This window comes from Oncorhynchus gorbuscha, linkage group LG10, assembly GCF_021184085.1.
Source record: "Oncorhynchus gorbuscha isolate QuinsamMale2020 ecotype Even-year linkage group LG10, OgorEven_v1.0, whole genome shotgun sequence".
Lineage (NCBI taxonomy): Eukaryota > Metazoa > Chordata > Actinopteri > Salmoniformes > Salmonidae > Oncorhynchus > Oncorhynchus gorbuscha.
This window is the reverse complement of record NC_060182.1, coordinates 15095317-15112647: the sequence shown is the minus strand read 5'-3', so window position 1 is coordinate 15112647 and position 17331 is coordinate 15095317. Positions and strand designations below refer to the sequence as shown.

The 17331-nt window shown below is 43.0% G+C and overlaps 1 protein-coding gene across 2 annotated transcripts in view; it reads right to left on the bottom strand.

The window, feature by feature from the left end:
- The window catches only part of LOC124045585 (transmembrane prolyl 4-hydroxylase-like), a 32661-nt gene that overhangs the window by 3572 nt on the left and 11758 nt on the right, over nt 1–17331 (bottom strand). Inside the window, exons 3-6 of one of the 2 annotated variants that reach the window (XM_046364972.1) lie at nt 15524–16072; nt 10870–11066; nt 10676–10766; nt 4551–4716 (exon numbers count right to left, since the gene is read on the bottom strand). In XM_046364972.1, the coding sequence (XP_046220928.1) occupies nt 4551–4716; nt 10676–10766; nt 10870–11066; nt 15524–16072 (1003 nt within the window). The remainder of the gene's footprint in view (nt 1–4550; nt 4717–10675; nt 10767–10869; nt 11067–15523; nt 16073–17331) is intronic. The other variant, XM_046364973.1, reaches the window with a different exon arrangement.

Sequence of the window (17331 nt, the reverse complement as noted above, 5' to 3'; positions counted from 1 at the left end):
ACAGTGTGACAACTGAGTTACTATGACAACGGAGTTACTATGACAACAGAGTGCGTGTTACAACTGAGTTACTATGAAAACTGAATTAGTATGACAACTGAGTGAGAGTTACAACTGAGTTACTATGAAAACTGAGTTAGTATGACAATGGAGTGAGAGTTACAACTGAGTTAGTATGACAACTGAGTTAGTATGACAACTGAGTTAGTATGACAACTGAGTTAGTATGACAACTGAGTTAGTATGACAACTGAGTTAGTATGACAACTGAGTTAGTATGACAACTGAGTGAGAGTTACAACTGAGTTAGTATGACAACTGAGTTAGTATGACAACTGAGTTAGTATGACAACTGAGTTAGTATGACAACTGAGTGAGAGTTACAACTGAGTTAGTATGACAACTGAGTTAGTATGACAACTGAGTGAGAGTTACAACTGAGTTAGTATGACAACTGAGTTAGTATGACAACTGAGTTAGTATGACAACTGAGTGAGAGTTACAACTGAGTTAGTATGACAACTGAGTTAGTATGACAACTGAGTTAGTATGACAACTGAGTTAGTATGACAACTGAGTTAGTATGACAACTGAGTTAGTATGACAACTGAGTTAGTATGACAACTGAGTATTACAACTGAGTTAGTATGACAACTGAGTTAGTATGACAACTGAGTTAGTATGACAACTGAGTTAGTATGACAACTGAGTTAGTATGACAACTGAGTTAGTATGACAACTGAGTGAGACAACTGAGTTACAACTGAGTTAGTATGACAACTGAGTTAGTATGACAACTGAGTTAGTATGACAACTGAGTGAGAGTTACAACTGAGTTAGTATGACAACTGAGTTAGTATGACAACTGAGTTAGAATGACAACTGAGTTAGTATGACAACTGAGTTAGTATGACAACTGAGTGGGAGTTACAACTGAGTTAGTATGACAACTGAGTTAGTATGACAACTGAGTTAGTATGACAACTGAGTTAGTATGACAACTGAGTTAGTATGACAACTGAGTTAGTATGACAACTGAGTGAGAGTTACAACTGAGTTAGTATGACAACTGAGTTAGTATGACAACTGAGTGAGAGTTACAACTGAGTTAGTATGACAACTGAGTTAGTATGACAACTGAGTTATTATGACAACTGAGTTAGTATGACAACTGAGTTAGTATGACAACTGAGTGAGAGTTACAACTGAGTTAGTATGACAACTGAGTTAGTATGACAACTGAGTGAGAGTTACAACTGAGTTAGTATGACAACTGAGTGAGAGTTACAACTGAGTTAGTATGACAACTGAGTTAGTATGACAACTGAGTTAGTATGACAACTGAGTGAGAGTTACAACTGAGTTAGTATGACAACTGAGTTAGTATGACAACTGAGTTATTATGACAACTGAGTTAGTATGACAACTGAGTTAGTATGACAACTGAGTTAGTATTACAACTGAGTTAGTATGACAACTGAGTTAGTATGACAACTGAGTTAGTATGACAACTGAGTTAGTTACAACTGAGTTAGTATGACAACTGAGTGAGAGTTACAACTGAGTTAGTATGACAACTGAGTTAGTATGACAACTGAGTTAGTATGACAACTGAGTGAGAGTTACAACTGAGTTAGTATGACAACTGAGTTAGTATGACAACTGAGTGAGAGTTACAACTGAGTTAGTATGACAACTGAGTGAGAGTTACAACTGAGTTAGTATGACAACTGAGTTAGTATGACAACTGAGTTAGTATGACAACTGAGTTAGTATGACAACTGAGTGAGAGTTATAACTGAGTTAGTATGACAACTGAGTTAGTATGACAACTGAGTTAGTATGACAACTGAGTTAGTATGACAACTGAGTTAGTATGACAACTGAGTTAGTATGACAACTGAGTGAGAGTTACAACTGAGTTATTATGACAACTGAGTGAGAGTTACAACTGAGTTAGTATGACAACTGAGTTAGTATGACAACTGAGTGAGAGTTACAACTGAGTTAGTATGACAACTGAGTTAGTATGACAACTGAGTGAGAGTTACAACTGAGTTAGTATGACAACTGAGTTAGTATGACAACTGAGTGAGAGTTACAACTGAGTTAGTATGACAACTGAGTGAGAGTTACAACTGAGTTAGTATGACAACTGAGTGAGAGTTACAACTGAGTTAGTATGACAACTGAGTTAGTATGACAACTGAGTTAGTATGACAACTGAGTTAGTATGACAACTGAGTGAGTATGACAACTGAGTTAGTATGACAACTGAGTTAGTATGACAACTGAGTGAGAGTTACAACTGAGTTAGTATGACAACTGAGTGAGAGTTACAACTGAGTTAGTATGACAACTGAGTGAGAGTTATAACTGAGTTAGTATGACAACTGAGTGAGAGTTACAACTGAGTTAGTATGACAACTGAGTGAGAGTTACAACTGAGTTAGTATGACAACTGAGTGAGAGTTACAACTGAGTTAGTATGACAACTGAGTTAGTATGACAACTGAGTTAGTATGACAACTGAGTTAGTATGACAACTGAGTGAGAGTTACAACTGAGTTAGTATGACAACTGAGTTAGTATGACAACTGAGTTAGTATGACAACTGAGTGAGAGTTACAACTGAGTTAGTATGACAACTGAGTGAGAGTTACAACTGAGTTAGTATGACAACTGAGTTAGTATGACAACTGAGTGAGAGTTATAACTGAGTTAGTATGACAACTGAGTTAGTATGACAACTGTGTTAGTATGACAACTGAGTTAGTAAGACAACTGAGTGAGAGTTACAACTGAGTGAGAGTTATAACTGAGTTAGTATGACAACTGAGTGAGAGTTACAACTGAGTTAGTATGACAACTGAGTGAGAGTTACAACTGAGTTAGTATGACAACTGAGTGAGAGTTACAACTGAGTTAGTATGACAACTGAGTTAGTATGACAACTGAGTTAGTATGACAACTGAGTGAGAGTTACAACTGAGTTAGTATGACAACTGAGTTAGTATGACAACTGAGTTACTATGACAACTGAGTGAGAGTTACAACTGAGTTAGTATGACAACTGAGTGAGAGTTACAACTGAGTTAGTATGACAACTGAGTTAGTATGACAACTGAGTTAGTATGACAACTGAGTGAGAGTTATAACTGAGTTAGTATGACAACTGAGTTAGTATGACAACTGAGTTAGTATGACAACTGAGTTAGTATGACAACTGTGTTAGTATGACAACTGAGTTAGTAAGACAACTGAGTGAGAGTTACAACTGAGTGAGAGTTACAACTGAGTGAGAGTTACACCTGAGTTAGTATGACAACTGAGTGAGAGTTACAACTGAGTTAGTATGACAACTGAGTGAGAGTTACAACTGAGTTAGTATGACAACTGAGTGAGAGTTACAACTGAGTTAGTATGACAACTGAGTTAGTATGACAACTGAGTTAGTATGACAACTGAGTTAGTATGACAACTGAGTGAGAGTTATAACTGAGTTAGTATGACAACTGAGTGAGAGTTACAACTGAGTTAGTAGCACAACTGAGTGAGAGTTACAACTGAGTTAGTATGACAACTGAGTGAGAGTTACAACTGAGTTAGTATGACAACTGAGTTAGTATGACAACTGAGTGAGAGTTACAACTGAGTTAGTATGACAACTGAGTTAGTATGACAACTGAGTGAGAGTTATAACTGAGTTAGTATGACAACTGAGTGAGAGTTACAACTGAGTTAGTATGACAACTGAGTGAGAGTTACAACTGAGTTAGTATGACAACTGAGTTAGTATGACAACTGAGTGAGAGTTACAACTGAGTTAGTATGACAACTGAGTGAGAGTTACAACTGAGTTAGTATGACAACTGAGTTAGTATGACAACTGAGTTAGTATGACAACTGTGTTAGTATGACAACTGAGTTAGTAGGACAACTGAGTGAGAGTTACAACTGAGTGAGAGTTACAACTGAGTTAGTATGACAACTGAGTGAGAGTTACAACTGAGTTAGTATGACAACTGAGTGAGAGTTACAACTGAGTTAGTATGACAACTGAGTGAGAGTTACAACTGAGTTAGTATGACAACTGAGTGAGAGTTACAACTGAGTGAGAGTTACAACTGAGTTAGTATGACAACTGAGTGAGAGTTACAACTGAGTTAGTATGACAACTGAGTTAGTATGACAACTGAGTTAGTATGACAACTGAGTGAGAGTTACAACTGAGTTAGTATGACAACTGAGTTAGTATGACAACTGAGTTAGTATGACAACTGAGTGAGAGTTATAACTGAGTTAGTATGACAACTGAGTGAGAGTTACAACTGAGTTAGTAGGACAACTGAGTGAGAGTTACAACTGAGTTAGTATGACAACTGAGTGAGAGTTACAACTGAGTTAGTATGACAACTGAGTTAGTATGACAACTGAGTTAGTATGACAACTGAGTTAGTATGACAACTGAGTTAGTATGACAACTGAGTGAGAGTTACAACTGAGTTAGTATGACAACTGAGTTAGTATGACAACTGAGTGAGGGTTACCTGTTCCTCAGTGCGTGTAGTATGTGGTGTGATCCTGGTCCCTGATACAGCCAGGTGTGTCGGCTCTTCCTTTTCGGTTGGCCCCGCCTTGTTCCGCCTCGCTGCTGCAAGGGATGCTGGGACATGCCGTCACACACATGCCTGAACTCCTCTAGAGTTAACACACCTGCAGGGACAACACACGGTTAGCCCCCCTCACACAAACACCCCCCTCTCTGCTGCAAAAAATGTTTCTCTCACTCTCCTATTAAGATGTATGTTCACATCTTCCTAATCACTCTCTCCCTCTCCCTGTAGAGGTGTACTACTGTATACTGTTAATCTCAGCTCATCTTCCTAATCACTCTCTCCCTGTAGAGGTGTACTACTGTATACTGTTACTCTCAGCTCATCTCCCTAATCACTCTCTCTCCCTGTAGAGGTGTACTACTGTATACTGTTACTCTCAGCTCATTTTCCTAATCCCTCTCTCCCTGTAGAGGTGGACTACTGTATACTGTTACTCTCAGCTCATCTCCCTAATCACTCTCCCTCTCTCCCTGTAGGGGTGTACTACTGTATACTGTTACTCTCAGCTCATCTCCCTAATCACTCTCTCCCTGTAGGGTTATACTACTGTATACTGTTACTCTCAGCTCATCTCCCTAATCACTCTCTCCCTGTAGGGGTGGACTACTGTATACTGTTACTCTCAGCTCATCTTCCTAATCACTATCTCCCTGTAGGGGTGGACTACTGTATACTGTTAATCTCAGCTCATCTTCCTAATCCCTCTCTCCCTGTAGAGGTGTACTACTGTATACTGTTACTCTCAGCTCATCTTCCTAATCACTCTCTCCCTCTCCCTGTAGAGGTGTACTACTGTATACTGTTACTCTCAGCTCATCTTCCTAATCCCTCTCTCCTTGTAGAGGTGTACTACTGTATACTGTTACTCTCAGCTCATCTTCCTAATCACTCTCTCCCTCTCCCTGTAGAGGTGTACTACTGTATACTGTTACTCTCAGCTCATCTTCCTAATCCCTCTCTCCCTGTAGAGGTGTACTACTGTATACTGTTACTCTCAGCTCATCTTTCCTATTCTCCTCTCTCCTATTCTCATCTCCTCTCTCCTATTCTCTCTCATATTCTCCTCTCTCCTATTCTCCTCTCTCCTATTCTCCTCTTTCCTATTCTCCTCTCTCCAATTCTCCTCTCTCCAATTCTCCTCTCTCCAATTCTCCTCTCTCCAATTCTTCTCTCTCCTATTCTCCTCCCTCCTATTCTCCTCCCTCCTATTCTATTCTCCAGTCCTTCTCATCCCAGTCATTCTCTGTATCTGTAGCCCTGTATGCTGTTGCAGCTCCTGTCTTTTGCTTTTCCACTCCCTCCCTGTAACTATCTCGCTCTCTATTACTCTCGAATGAGTGAACCTCCGGGCCCCCTTTCCCCTCGTCCCCCTATGAAGCAGCGCCCCAGACTAAACAATAGCTCTGGGGTGCAGGAGGGGAGGATGGAGCAAATAAGTGTGGGGAGGAGGAGTACAAGGGATCCGGGGGAATGTTAAGGAAGGAGGTTGGTAGGCCACAGATTTTAATGAGATGATGGGACACATCCGGACTGGGAAACGCAAACGGCGCCTGGCACAATGGCATCAGGTCACACACACCCTTGGCACGCACAAACACTCACCCCTGAATAATACTGGCAGGGAAAGCCTGGTACATCGGCTTTGGGAAAGACATACACAAACCAGGTGTAGACTTACAGTGAAATACTTACTTACGGTTCCTTTTCCAACAACGCAGTGTCCAACTCATTTGAAGGGGTGTCCACATACTTTTATTTGTATGTATGCATGTACAGTTGAAGTCGAAATTGTACAAACACTTAGGTTGGAGTCATCAAAACTCATTTTTCATCCACTCCACAAATTTCTTGTTAACAAACTATAGTTTTGGCAAGTCGGTTAGGACATTTTTCCAACAATTGTTTACAGACAGATTATTTCACTTATAATTCACTGTATCACAATTCCAGTGGGTCAGAAGTTTACATATACTAAGTGGTCTGTGCCTTTAAACAGCTTGGAAAATTCCAGAAAATGATGTCATGGCTTTAGAAGGGTGAGGCTTGCAAGCTAAAAGAACCCTGTGGGGGTGCTTTGCTGCAGGAGGGACTGGTGCACTTCACAAAATAGATGGCATCCTACTTAAAGCATATAGAGGTCTGTCATTTTTATCATAGGTACACTTCAACTGTGAGTGACGGAATCTAAAACAAAAATACAGAAAATCATTGTATGATTTTTAAGTAATTAATTTGCATTTTATTGCATGACATAAGTATTTTATACATCAGAAATTCAGAACTTAATATTTGGTACAGAAACCTTTGTTTGCAATTTCAGAGATAATACGTTTCTTGTAGTTCTTGACCAGGTTTGCACACACTGCAGCAGGGATTTTGGCCCACTCCTCCATACAGACCTTCTCCGGGCTGTTGCTGGGCAATATGGACTTTCAGCTCCCTCCAAAGATTTTCTATTGGGTTCAGGTCTGGAGACTGGCTAGGCCACTCCACGACCTTGAGATGCCTCTTACGGAGCCACTCCATAGTTTCCCTGGCTGTGTGTTTCGGGTCGTTGTCATGCTGGAAGACCCAGCCACGACCCATCTTCAATGCTCTTACTGAGGGAAGGAGATTGTCCATCCTCCCCTCAATACGGTGCAGACATCCTGTCCCCTTTTCAGAAAAGCATCCCCAAAGAATGATGTTTCCACCTCCATGCTTCACACTTGGGATGGTGTTCTTGGGGTTGTACTCATCCTTCTTCTTCCTCCAAACACAGCGAGTGGAGTTTAGACCAAAAAGCTCTATTTTTGTCTCAACAGACCACATGACCATCTCCTATTCCTCCTCTGGATCATCCAGATGGTCATTGGCAAACTTCAGACGGGCCTGGACATGCGCTGGCTTGAGCAGGGGGACCTTGAGTGCGCTGCAGGATTTTAATCCATGACGGCGTAGTATGTTACTAATGGTTTTCTGGTCATTGACCAGGTCCTGCCGTGTAGTTCTGGGCTGGTCCCTCACCTTCCTTATGATCATTGATTTCCCACGAGGTGTGATCTTGCATGGACGCCCAGACCGAGGATGATTGACCGTCATCCTGAATTTCTTCCATTTTCTAATAATTGCGCCAACAGTTGTTGCCTTCTCACCAAGCTGCTTGCCTATCGTCCTGTAGCCCATCCCAACCTTGTGCAGGTCTACAATTTTATCCCTGATGTCCTTACACAGCTCTCTGGTCTTGGCCATTGTGGAGAGGTTGGAGTCTGTTTGATTGAGTGACTGGACAGGTGTCTTTTATACAGGTAACGAGTTCAAACAGGTGCAGTTAATACAGGTACTGAGTGGAGAACAGGAGGACTTCTTAAAGAAAAACGAACAGGTCTGTGAGAGCCGAAATTCTTACTGGTTGGTAGGTAGTCAAATACTTATGTCATGCAATAAAATGCAAATTAATTACTCAATCATACAATGTGATTTTCGGGATTTTTGTTTTAGATTCTGTCTCTCACAGTTGAAGTGTACCTATGATAAAAATTACAGACCTCTACATGCTTTGTAAATAGGAAAACCTGCAAAATCGTCAGTGTATCAAATACTTGTTCTCCCCACTGCATACACTACCATTCAAACGTTTCTGGACACTTAGAAATGTCTCTTGTTTTTGAAAGAAATTGTTTTTTGTCCATTAAAATAATATAAAATTGATCAGAAATAAAGTGTAGACATTGTTAATGTTGTAAATGACTATTGTAGCTGGAAACGGCAGAGTTTTAATGGAATATCTACATAGGCGTACAGAGGCCTATTATCAGCAACCATCACTCCGGTGTTCCAATGGCACGTTGTGTTAGCTAATCCAAGTTTATAATTTTGAAAGGCTAATTGGATCATTAGAAAACCATTTATTTTCTAACAAGTTTGTAGTCACAAGCTTGATGTAATCATTGCGTGCTATGAATATGGAGTTCCTCTGTCCAGTGTCTGTTTTTTTGCCCTTCTTAATCTTTTCTTTTTATTGGCCAGTCTGAGAGATGGCTTTGCAACTCTGCCTATAAGGCCAGGATCCCAGAGTTGCCTCCACTGTTGATGTTGAGACTGGTGTTTTGCGGGTGCTATTTAATGAAGCTGCCAGTTGAGAACTTGTGTCAGTTTCTCAAACTAGACACTAATGTACTTGTCCTCTTGCTCAGTTGTGCACCGGGGCCTCCCACTCTTTCTATTCTGGTTAGAGCCAGTTTGCTCTGTTCTGTGAAGGGATTAATATACAGCATGGTACCAGACCTTCAGTTTCTTGGCATTTTCTCACATGGAATAGCCTTAATTTATCAGAACAAGAATAGACTGATGAGGCTCATAAGAAAGTTCTTTGCTTCTGGCCTTTTGAGCCTGTAATCGAACCCACAAATGCTGATGCTCCAGATACTCAACTAGTCTAACGAAGGCCAGTTTTATTGCTTTTTCAATCAGAACAACAGTTTTTAGCTGTGCTAACATAATTGCAAAAGGGTCTTATAATGATCAATTAGCCTTGTAAAATTATAAACACAACGTGCCATTGGAGCACAGGAGTGATGGTTGCTGGTAATGGGCCTCTGTACACCTACGTAGATATTCCATTAAAAATCAGTCATTTCCAACAATAACAATGTCTACACTGTACTTGTCACGCCTTGGTCATTGTATTTTGTGTTTTTGTTATATGTTTGGGTAGGCCAGGGTGTGACATGGGTTTATATGTTGTTTTTCGTATTGGGGTTTGTAGTATTTGGGATCGCGGCTAATTAGGGGTGTTGTATAGACTTGGCTGCCTGAGGCGATTCTCAATTGGAGTCAGGTGCTTATCGTTGTCTCTGATTGGGAACCGTATTTAGGCAGCCTGAGTTTCGCTTTGTATTTTGTGGGTGTTTGTTCCTGTCTCTGTGTTGTAGTCACCAGATAGGCTGTAATTAGTTTCACGTTCCGTTCTGTTGTTTTTGTATTTCAGTTATTTCATGTACCGCTATTCTGTTCATTAAAGGCATGAGTAACCTACACGCTGCATTTCGGTCCGACTTTCTTCATTCAACAGACGAACGCCGTTACAGTACTGTATTTCTGATCAATTTGATGTTATTTTAATGGACATTTATTTTAGCTTTTCCTTCAAAAACAAGGACATTACTAAGTGACCGCAAACTTTTGAACGGTTGTTTATGTTTTATAGCTTTTAAACCTTTGCCATATTGTGGATTCAGAGCCATTTACCTAATACAACTGAGGGTTTTCTTTAATGGAAGATTCTCTAATGTCAAACCTGTAGGGGGTGGTGTACCGCAGGGCAGTTCTGTAGGCCCTCTACTCTTTTCTATTTTTAGCAATGACCTGCAACTGCCATTAAAACAAAGCCTGTGTCCATGTATCCTGATGATTCAACCATATACGTGTCAACAACCACAGCTAATGAAGTCACTGAAACTCTTAACAAGGAGTTGCAGTCAGTTTTGGAATGAGTTGGCAATAATAAACTGGTCCTGAACATCTCTAAAACTAAGAGCATTGTATTTGGTACAAATCATTCCCTAAGCTCTAGACCTCAGCTGAATCTGGTAGCGAATGGTGTGGCTGTTGAACAAGTTGAGGAGACTAAATTACTTGGTGTTACCTTAGAATGTAAACTCATGAGATGTTCTGCTTTTTTTTGACACCACACTCCACAAAGCAAGTCCTGCAGGCCCTAATTTAGTCTGATCTTGATTATTGTCAGGCCGTGTGGTTAAGTGCTGCTAAAAAAAAGACCTAGTTAAACTGCAGCTGACCCGGAACAGAGCGGCATGTCTTGCTCTTCATTGTAATCAAGAGGGCTAACATAAATACTATGTATGCCAGTCTCTCTTGGCTAAGAGTTGAGGAGAGACTGACTGCATCACTTCTTCTTGGGCACAAGGACTATGATGGTCTGCGTGAATCAAGTTGATATTACAGACTGGGTCAGGGAAAGGTTGAAAATGTCAGTGAAGACGCTTGCCAGCTGGTCAGTGCATGTTCTGAAAACATGGCTACGGAGAGCGAGATACACACACACTACAAAGTACCTGCTGGGCTGGCCTCCTGGCCGGTGAGTATCTGTCGTAAGTTCTCTGGGCTCAGCCAGGTCCCGTCCCGTGAACGAGAGTGGCTCAAGATCTGGGACAGAAACACACAACCACAAACTAATGAGCTGCCAGCCGTTCTCTATCCCTCCCTCTCACCCACCCACTTCTCCCTCCCTCATCCCCCTCTCTCTCACTTCCTGTCTCTGCAGTAGTCCGTCTTGGTCCAGGTCTAGCAGGCTGAAGGTCTCCTCGGTGCTGAGGGAGAGCAGTGGCTGCAGTTCCTCCTCCTGGTTTTCTGGTGGCACTGTGGCCTGACTCTCCATCAGACCCTTCAGCTGGGCCAGCTGCACCACCACACCACACTCCTCCTCAGACAGGAAGCCAGGAATCTCTAACAGGAACAGAGAGAGGGGGACCCATACGTCATTGATTACCTGTACAGCGTCATGCTCTGGGTAGAAGTGTAATGTATGGGCCAGGGTGACCAGGGTTTCCCACACGAATGTTTAGACAGGGCGTGCTCCTATTGGCCATTATTAGTCATTATAAACTGGGTGGTTCGAGCCCTGAATGCTGATTGGCTGACAGCCGTGGTATATCAGACCGTATATCACGGGTATGACAAAACATTTATTTTTACTGCTCTACTTAAGTTGGTAAAAGGTCTATAATAGCAGTAAGCCACCTCGGGGTTTGTGGTATATGGCCAATATACCACGGCTAAGGACTGTTCTAGAGTGTGCATTATTTCCCTATAACGCATGGTATATTTGCACGGTAGAATTCAATGGCTATAGTTCATTCTTACATGTTCTATGTTTGAGCTGCTTTTGAAAGAAGTCGAATTGAAAACATTATTGGCATTGTTGAATTTGATTTTAATAATGGCAAGCTAGGACTGATGGTTTGGTTAGGTAAACTAGCTAGCTAGGACTGATGGTTTGGTTAGGTAAACTAGCTACCTAGGACTGATGGTTTGGTTAGGTAAACTAGCTACCTAGGACTGATGGTTTGGTTAGGTAAACTAGCTACCTAGGACTGATGGTTTGGTTAGGTAAACTAGCTACCTAGGACTGATGGTTTGGTTAGGTAAACTAGCTACCTAGGACTGATGGTTTGGTTAGGTAAACTAGCTACCTAGGACTGATGGTTTGATTAGGTAAACTAGCTACCTAGGACTGATGGTTTGGTTAGGTAAACTAGCTACCTAGGACTGATGGTTTGGTTAGGTAAACTAGCTACCTAGGACTGATGGTTTGGTTAGGTAAACTAGCTACCTAGGACTGATGGTTTGGTTAGCTAAACTAGCTACCTAGGACTGATGGTTTGGTTAGGTAAACTAGCTACCTAGGACTGATGGTTTGGTTAGGTAAACTAGCTACCTAGGACTGATGGTTTGGTTAGGTAAACTAGCTACCTAGGACTGATGGTTTGGTTAGGTAAACTAGCTACCTAGGACTGATGGTTTGGTTAGGTAAACTAGCTACCTAGGACTGATGGTTTGGTTAGGTAAACTAGCTACCTAGGACTGATGGTTTGGTTAGGTAAACTAGCTACCTAGGACTGATGGTTTGGTTAGGTAAACTAGCTACCTAGGACTGATGGTTTGGTTAGGTAAACTAGCTACCTAGGACTGATGGTTTGGTTAGGTAAACTAGCTACCTAGGACTGATGGTTTGGTTAGGTAAACTAGCTACCTAGGACTGATGGTTTGGTTAGGTAAACTAGCTATCTAGGACTGATGGTTTGGTTAGGTAAACTAGCTATCTAGGACTGATGGTTTGGTTAGGTAAACTAGCTACCTAGGACTGATGGTTTGGTTAGGTAAACTAGCTATCTAGGACTGATGGTTTGGTTAGGTAAACTAGCTATCTAGGACTGATGGTTTGGTTAGGTAAACTAGCTATCTAGGACTGATGGTTTGGTTAGGTAAACTAGCTACCTAGGACTGATGGTTTGGTTAGGTAAACTAGCTACCTAGGACTGAAACCAGTCCTATCTGTGTAGCCATTCACTTGCTTGCCTAGGACATCAGACAGCCTAAATGTAGTTAGATAGTGTATGTGCAAATGCCACCCATCCAGACTCAACATAATGATACTGGAGTCAGTGGTGGTGTCCATGTTAGCATAACAACAGACAACAAGCAGCCTTCAGGTGAGCCCAGGTCCATGATCAATGATTTCCTTATCAAAAGGGCCTGAGTGCCTTGGGAGATCAGACCAGCATGATCAATGACTACAGACTTCTCTCTTATGTTGCCCTGCTGATGATGATGAGTCACACATGACTGTTCTATCTAGTAGAACCAATCATGACATGGATGGAAGACTGATTATGTTACTGGTTTCCATTTATGTAACAAATAGCCTAGTATTCCTGATTGGCTGAGGTCAGAAACCAGAATGATGATCGCTGAGGAGTACAGACGATTAAGACTTGGGCTACCAGTATACAGTACTTTACATTTTAGAAGACAGACAAGTTCTTATCTTACAGTAGAAAACAACCCAGGCCTTCTGCACTGCAAAGTGATTGGATACTGCACTGAAAAATCAGTAATTATTTTACAACTTGTTAAAAAATAACTTCTCTGAATCAACATCTGTCTGGGTTGTGTTTGCTATAGCTTTATCTGTGTGGTGTTTGAGCAGGTGTGTGTACACATGGACTCTTTAGTGATCGTGGATATGAGGATAATGAGAACTCCCTGGCCCCCCATCACCCCCACAGGGAGCTATTTGTGGTATGGCCGACCCATTGACAGTGCTAATGAGCCAAGGCATTGAATGTCTCCCACAGGGGGGTGACTGAGAAAGAAGCTGTATTGTGGTTCCCCTGGGTGAGAGCCGGACTGGTGGTCGCTCAAATATAGTAGTTAGTATGGAGGAGTACCGGTATGTCTGTGTGAGGTTGGTATCATCATTCTCATTCAGACCCATTCATATGCATAGAGAGTGTGTGGGAGAGCAAGAAGACCACACAACACACTCACCCTGTGTGTATATAAAACCATGATTTACACATTGACCGTCAGAGGTGACCTAAAAGCAGTGGGCTGGACCTGTGTGTTAGTCTAAGGCTTCCTGATATGAGAGTGCCCAGGACCCCCTGGTAACCCCTTAGCTGCACCCCTGCCTTCCCATCACCCCCTCTATCCATCCCTTCCTCTCCTAATGAAAGGCTTCCGGATGGACGCCTGCCTGTACAGTATAGACCTTGTTCCCCACAGCAGACCCTGTACTGTACTGTGGCTGATGAGATAGGGTGGTGGGGGAGAAAGGGAGGGGCTGATGGCTAATCCCTATTGTCCAGTCATGCGTCATTAAGCTAGATGGGTGATATGAATGAAGGGGACTGGGTCTGGCCCCTCTCTCCCTCCCCCGTTCTTCCTCTCTCTTTCTGTCCCTGTCTCTCTGTGGAGGAAGTGACCTGCTTGTCTGGACAGGAATCAGGTCACAGCCTCACAGTGGGAGAACCCGACCACCTCTCTCTCCCACATGCATGTTCACACACACACGCTGGGGCGCTCACACACACCAAATAATAGGTTTATTACATTCCCTTAGATGTAATCAACACACAACACACAGATGTCAGAAATAGTACCAAGTAATCCTCATAAAAAGGTCATGAAATCAGGCATTCCTGATTCGTCTGTAAAAATCACTCGTTAGTTAGAGGGATGGGAGATGGGATGGAGAGGAGGCTCGGGGTCAGATCGGGAGATAAGGGGAAGTGGAGGGGATCCTTTGAAGAGGGAGTTCAGACTGGAGGGCTTCTTGGGGACAGGAGTGCAGAAAGAGAGCAAGAGAAAGGGTTCATTTGCCTTTGAATAGAGAGAGAAAGGAAGGGAAAGGGGATACCTAGTCAGTTGCACAACTGAATCATTCAACCGAAGAGAGGGGAGAGGAGGTGTTCGTGACATGAGGGGACTCTTTTCCTCATCTCAAGCTGTGGGGGCGGAATGGCAAGTCAGGCTAAGTCAGGACAACACACACACACCAAGAGAGCATAACTTCCTGAACACACACACGCATACAGGTAACTGCCAAAATAATGGAAACACTTGAGTAAATGAGGGATACAAAGTATATTGAAAGCAGGTGTTTCTACACAGGTGTGGTTCCTGAGTTAACTAATCAATTAACATCTGAGCAGACCAAATGCTGGGCAGGCCATTATTTTGGCTAGGCCCCCATAGGATGACAATGTCCCCATCCACAGGGCACAAGTGGTCACTGAATGGTTAGATGAGCATGAAAACAATGTAAACCATATACCATGGCCTTCTCAGTCACCCGATCTCAACCTAATTGAACACTTATGGGAGATTCTGGAGCGGCGCCTGAGACAGCGTTTTCCACCATCAACAAAACACCAAATGATGGGAGTTCTGGTGGAAGAACAGTATCACATATATCCAGTAGAGTTCCAGACACTTAGAGTCTATGTCAAGGTGCATTCTAGCTGTTCTGGCTGGTGGTGTCCCAGCACCCTATTAAGACACTTTATGTTGATGTTTCCTTTATTTTGGCAGTTATCTGTACATTCACACACAATCCTTGATATCCTTAACTCAGTCATTACTACAGAACACTCATTCACTCACTCACTCCAAACACATTGGAGCAAATGAAAGTGAGTGGGTTTCATATCTAATCCCATCTCAAGCACTGTCCCACTCCCCTGTACCCCACGCCCTCCCCCCATCGCTAACCCCCTGCTAGCCCACTCCCATCCCTTCCCCCACTACTCTCCTATTCAAATGCAGAGACAAGCCTACAGAGGTGACGTGTCACCGCCTGCCCAGTATAAATACACCAATCCCCTCTCAGTCATACAGACCATCACCACAAACATCCAGAAACTCTCTCCTGTGTGGATTTCCTTTCCTCCTCCCGGGATGATGCCCGTTCCTGCACCTCATCCTTGCGCCACCTCTAAGAGGACCTCTCCTCGTGCTCCTGCTCTCCTCGTGCTCCTGCTCCTCCTGCTTCCAGCTGGGCCTGGCTGGAGTGTCAGGCTGGAGGCTGGAGCTGGGAGTGGACCAGAGGCTGGTACAGTTACCAGGACCAGGGTTGGAGCTGGCTCTAGAGTTAGGGCTGGGTTGGAGACTGCGGATGAGGCCGTGGCTGAAGTTAGAGCTGGTGCTACCATCCTGTCCGTCAGCAGTGAAGGGCAGTGGGAGCCCCGGAGCTCCTCCCGCTGTGTGCCCATCCCGGCGGGCATGGCCCTCTGCCAGAACATCGGCTACGCCACCATGAGGATGCCCAACCTGCTGGGGCACGAGTCGCCAGGCGAGGCCGTCCAGCAGAGTGCCAGCTGGCTGCCCCTGCTCGCCCGGGAGTGCCACCCTGATGCCCGCATCTTCCTCTGCTCGCTGTTCACACCCATCTGTTTGGACAGGTAAGGAGGGGAGAGACGCTGGGAGGTTGGAACTACTAGCTTGTCTTTAGAAATGAGAAAAAGTGTTGTAGGAAAATACAAAGGTATTTCTTTGTAGAGAACAGAGTGTAGAGATGTATGCACACTAAATAGAGAAGTCATTGGTGAGGATGGAGAAAGACGGGGAGACGTGTCTCTTTGAGAGAAGGTGTAGTGTAGACTAGATAACTGGTAGAACTTTTGATGTCATTTAGCATACAGTGACATTTACATTATTTTGGCCTGGGCGGTTCCAGATCTTTATCATGATTATATTACAAAGCACTTATCTACTGAGTGAGCATGATATCTTTTGGAAAGCTCTTCAAAACAAAGCAGACATTGAGAGGAAACCGAGATGTGTCTGTCTTCATGTCTCTCTCTGTTCCTCTGGGCTGAATCACAGCTCCAGAGTGGGGGGCAAAGCAGTGAATTACATGGTGCCGGGAGCTATGCTAATCTGGGCTTGCCTCACAGAAAAGTCCCTGGTTTCACACAACCTTCAGGCCATGAAAGGCCCCTCATCTTGTTTGAGTTGTGCTCAGTGGCTGACTGGCCATCTGGCATTTTGGGCAAATGCCAGATGGGCCGGTCCATTTTTCACCCAGTCTAACTTGTTTTTTTTGGGTGCAAAATTACCATTATCTGGCTAGTAATAGGGCCCTTTACAGTTGTGGGAATTGACCTATATAGACGGGGCTACATTGAAATGTTTCTTACAGAAGAAATCTGAAAAGCATAACCATGGTAGCAATTGAAAGGGAACAGTTTGGAGATTATGGGAAATGTATTAGATTAAAGCTGAGGACACGACAGTTCACCTGACACAAGACTGATTATATGTGCATTATACTTTTACTCTACTTTTCGCCGCATTTGTTGATAACAAAATCTGAAAACACTCTGGATATATTCAGTAACACGATGAGAATATTCCTGGACAATGTGAGGTAGGTGGAACAGACAGAAACATGACAAGGTTTGAGAGGACTAACTGTTGTCTCTAAGTGGCCACACCATGCACTTTTATGACTCAAAGACAAGTCTTCAACTCTAAGGTACTTTGTGCTCTCCTAGTTGTGCAGTTGAGGAATGAGAACAAGCACACTTGTAGTTGTTTTGTATGCAACACAACCCTGCTTCCCCACCATCACAATTACTGTTGTTGTTCACAGAATCCAAAAACGCTCCAATCTGGGTCAGCTGGGCATCATTTGAAAGCTTGTTCT